Here is a 4,755-nt window from a genome sequence, read left to right on the forward strand (position 1 = left end):
CAGGCTTGAAACCTAACCAGGATGTTTGGTCAGGGACTTTTAATCGGAGGAATTGGAGCTACTCGCCCTTTCAATGGATCGAAAATGATCTGCTGTCTCTCTCCCAGGCTCTGTATGACACCTACTGATTTAACGCTCTCCCATGAATATAATTATCATAATATATTTATTATTTTGTGAAAAGAATAAAGAAAGAGAAGTGGCTCACACGAACATTGTTCTACTATATAATTCGAGACTCGTACGAAATTGGATCTTTTTTCTTCTTACGAAGGTGATCTTATAAATTGTGTGAACTGAGACTTGAAACATAATAATTCCCACCTTGTTCCCTCCTGTTGCGAGCTGCCCGTTGCTCGTGATGACCCGAGTGGTGACCTCTCATGTGACCAGAATGATAGCCAGCGGCTTCCTTGGTCATCATTCCGGCCACTAAGACCAGCAGGAGGAGTAGAATGTGACCACTAATGCAGGGGGTGACCACGTACATGATGGCTACTTAGCTACTAGGAGACGATGAACCAGGAGGGTCACGCTTGCAAGACCCTACGCTGGAGGCAGGAGCAACTGAGGGTGTTCATAATACGTTCAGCACTGCTACGGGAGGCCGCGGAGCGATATCCTGCCGCACGATAGCACAATAGAAGCACAGTATTCCCTCACTGGACGAGAGAGGAGAGCGGCACGCGGGGAGGGGATGTACATTCATGGACGGGGAGCGGAAAGCGGGAGGCGTCGACACCGCTGCTGACGCTGTACTGAGCAGAGGAGGGGAAACAAACTAGCAGCAGACCCACGTGTGCACTGAGAGCAGACGCTTGCTCTCTCTCTCTCTCTCTCTCTCTCTCTCTCTCTCTCTCTCTCTCTCTCTCTCTCTCTCTCTCTCTCTCTCTCTCTTTCCCTCTTTCTCTCATTTCCTCTTCTGGTTGGTAGGTCCATCTCACCCGCGTACTGCTGCACCACCCCGTTCTGCCTCGGAGGCACAGCTCTGCCTGACGGGTTACTGTTCTTTTTTTTTTTTTGCCTTTCACACACACTGTATGTCAGAGGCTGCTCTCTCTCTCTCTCTCTCTCTCTCTCTCTCTCTCTCTCTCTCTCTCTCTCTCTCTCTCAGTAAAATGGAAGAGAAACTTAGTGAGTCCGAAACTTAAGCATCACTAAATAACAACTCTTGGAAAAGGTTAATCGCCGCTGTAAAACGGGCAGAATTATGCCCACAAGTTCGTAAACAAAGCACTAAGTCCCGCTTATGGCATTTTGCTAAGAAGATGATGCTCCAACCACCAGTGAGAGGAGAGTGCAACGGACAAGGATAGTAGTAGCAGCAGCAACATACACATCAAGAGGCATTCTTGAGCTTCCCCAGCGCTCGGGCTTAATGCCCAAAGCTGGGGTGTGGCTCCAAAAGAATCCTGCAGTGCTTGCTGCCTTTGCACCTCCTGATATCGTTTGCTGCTATGCAGCTGCCACACCATTCAAGCCCAGTGTGGGCGGGGTTTGTGGCAGCCCAAAGTGCCTAGCTTCTCCCTCCGAGCCCCGTGGGGGGAGAGGAATGGGGCTAGGCCTGGGGACAGCTGGTCCCAGAAGATGAGGAGGTACTTGTACCTCCTCCCATGGCAGACATTGGTCTGTGACACTCCTTTTACAGGGAGCCAAGGCTGGGCCACCTCTTGCAAAAGGCTAGGGCCGGGCGATTATACCTGCGAATCTACAACAGAACAGAACCACCAGTGATTCATCAGTCCATAGAAAGACAAGAGACAGAAGAGAAGTGCATTGAAAAATAAACCGAGAGAGTTGAATCCTATATGCAAGGATGGTATATTGGCTTACTAGTTTTAATCCTGGCTTGCCATGGATTCCTGTACACTGTTTTTTCAGCTTCTCATCTGAGACAAGGTAGCAGAGAATATCCAGAAATTCCATGTGTGGAGTATTGATATGTCAGCTGTCGACAGAGAAGCCAAGGATAAAGCACTGTTTCAATGGCTGGTTGTTTCACATTTTCCTCACTTAAAGCAGACATTCAGAGAGAGAAACCCACTTTCGCGTATAAGCCGCCACCTCCGATCCAAAAATAATAATAATATTAATCTTTATTTCTACAAGTACATGTACAAGGTATACAGGCCTAACTGACATCAGTGACATACTACTATATAGAAAGCCCCTTGTTATGCGACCCACACCAATCGACTTACACCCTGGTACCTATTTTACTGATAGGTGAACATGGACAGCAGATGCATTAAGAAAACATCATAATGTTTACACCTATACCGGGTGTGTGAGCTGAGTGCTCTAGCAATCCAGCACGGGACACCTTTGCAATCATCCATTACGACCTGGCGAGTCAGACTAGGGAATTTATAATGGCTGAGGAGGTCCGTAACGTACGAACCTGTAGCTTATATGATAACACTCGCAGACTTACCGAGAATAAGATTAGCCAGTGCTTCTGAAACTGATAAGGAACTTAAGTGTTGTGATAGTTTTAGTTGTGGCGATCAATGCTGATCGCAGTCTGTTTTGGTAATACAGTAATGTGAATATGAAAAGGGTATACAATACCGACAGGTTGATGAATAAGACACAAATGCAACAATTGAGACACTTATGCAACATATGATAATCTTTATTGAAGAAACGTTTCGCCACACAGTGGCAGGTGCCACTGTGATGCTGCCTCCTCCTGCTTCGATTCACCTGACTGCAGTATACAAGCCACCTGTCTGGCCCTATGCTGTACTTCCTACAAGAGTGATGGACTGAACACATCGATTCCAGGCTGAGGGACTGATTACCTCAAACTTCTCCTCTCCTTCCCCATTTCTACTTTGTATTGGACTGATGAAGCCACTGTGTGGCGAAACATTTCTTCAATAAAGATTACCATATGTTGCATAAGTATCTCAATTCTTCAACTTGTCGGTTTTCAAAACCATTCATCACAAATCCAACAGCTAGGGGAATCCGTGCACCCCAGGTTGGGGACCTCCGGCTTAAAGTTAATTGTACAAGTGTTGCTAGTGTCATCTTTCTGGCAAGCGCGTCCTTGTGTTCAGGTCTTTGGAAGCCTCGCCAGGGTAATATCTCTTATACAGTCTGCACTGGAATCTCTGAGTTCGGTTGTCATCTTTGACTAAATCTTACATTGTACTGGTTGGTATGTTAACAAGTCTGAAGTCACGAAATACGTTACTTAGTGAGCGGAAGATGCGTTACTGAAGTAGATTTGGGCATTTACATAGGATGGAGCAGAATAGGATGAGTAAGAGGGTGTAGGTATCGAGAGATGAAGAAAGGAAAGTTAACGGGTCGTCCCTTTTTGGGGGTTTAGAGGGTGTGTGAAAAGAGATTTAAACTAGCAGGAGTTTGAACATCCAGCAGATGTGTGAAAGCATGTTAAATCGGGATTAGTCAAAATAAGGGCTTTCAGGGATTTGACATCCGTTTGAAATGAGAATAAGATAACGTTTACGAAGGGATTCAGAGAAACTGGTTACCCAGACTTGAGTTCTAGAAACGGGAAATACATTCCCGAGCTCTGTAGTGGGGGTGGGGATGCTGCAGCGCAGAGTCATTTAAATTATGATGTCTGTAGCACTTTTGACAGGTGTGTTTAGTTTTTTGGAGATTATCCCGAAAAAAAGATTATATGTACACACACACACACACACGCACACACACACACACACACACACACACACACACACACACACACACACACACACACACACACACACACACACATATATATATATATATATATATATATATATATATATATATATATATATATATATATATATATATATAGTACTACCGTCCTGCCAGATGACTGTGAAACAGAAACCTGTAACTGTTTTGCATGATGGTAGGATTGCTGGTGTCTTTCTGTCTCATAAACACGCTAGATAACAGGGATATCTTGCTACTCCAACTTACACTTTGGTCACACTTCACAGACATGCACATGCATATATATATACATACATCTAGGTTTTTCTCCTTTTTCAACATAGCTCTTGTTCTTCTTTATTTCTTCTATTGTCCATGGGGAAGTGGAAAAGAATCTTTCCTCCTTAAGCCATGCGTGTCGTATGAGGCGACTAAAATGCCGGGAGCAATGGGCTAATAACCCCTTCTCCTGTAGACATTTACTAAAAAAGAGAAGAAGAAAAACTTCATAAAAATGGGATGCTTGAATGTGTGGGGATGTAGTGCAGATGACAAGAAACAGATGATTGCTGATGTTATGAATGAAAAGAAGTTGGATGTCCTGGCCCTAAGCGAAACAAAGCTGAAGGGGGTAGGGGAGTTTCGGTGGGGGGTAAATAAATGGGATTAAATCTGGAGTATCTGAGAGAGTTAGAGCAAAGGAAGGGGTAGCAGTAATGTTGAATGATCAGTTATGGAAGGAGAAAAGAGAATATGAATGTGTAAATGCAAGAATTATGTGGATTAAAGTAAAGGTTGGATGCGAGAAGTGGGTCATAATAAGCGTGTATGCACCTGGAGAAGAGAGGAATGCAGAGGAGAGAGAGAGATTTTGGGAGATGTTAAGTGAATGTATAGGAGCCTTTGAACCAAGTGAGAGAGTAATTGTGGTAGGAGACCTGAATGCTAAAGTAGGAGAAACTTTTAGAGAGGGTGTGGTAGGTAAGTTTGGGGTGCCAGGTGTAAATGATAATGGGAGCCCTTTGATTGAACTTTGTATAGAAAGGGGTTTAGTTATAGGTAATACATATTTTA

General features: G+C 44.3%; 1 protein-coding gene across 6 annotated transcripts in view; it reads right to left on the reverse strand.

Annotated features, from left to right (window-relative positions):
* jus (julius seizure) overlaps positions 1-806 on the reverse strand; it is a 201,715-nt gene extending 200,909 nt beyond the window's left edge. For 2 of the 6 annotated variants that reach the window (XR_008408991.2, XM_053795977.2), the window contains exon 1: positions 325-800. Coding sequence is in view for 5 of the 6 variants with exons in the window: in XM_053795977.2 (XP_053651952.1) it covers positions 325-490 (166 nt within the window). In the remaining variant the exon portion in view is untranslated. Of the gene's footprint in view, positions 1-324 lie in introns of all 6 variants that reach the window. The other 4 variants (XM_053795974.2, XM_053795978.2, XM_053795976.2 and 1 more) reach the window with 4 other exon arrangements.
* Between the last annotated feature and the right edge of the window lie 3,949 nt (positions 807-4,755).

This window comes from Cherax quadricarinatus, chromosome 77, assembly GCF_038502225.1.
Source record: "Cherax quadricarinatus isolate ZL_2023a chromosome 77, ASM3850222v1, whole genome shotgun sequence".
In the NCBI taxonomy this organism is placed as follows: Eukaryota; Metazoa; Arthropoda; class Malacostraca; order Decapoda; family Parastacidae; genus Cherax; species Cherax quadricarinatus.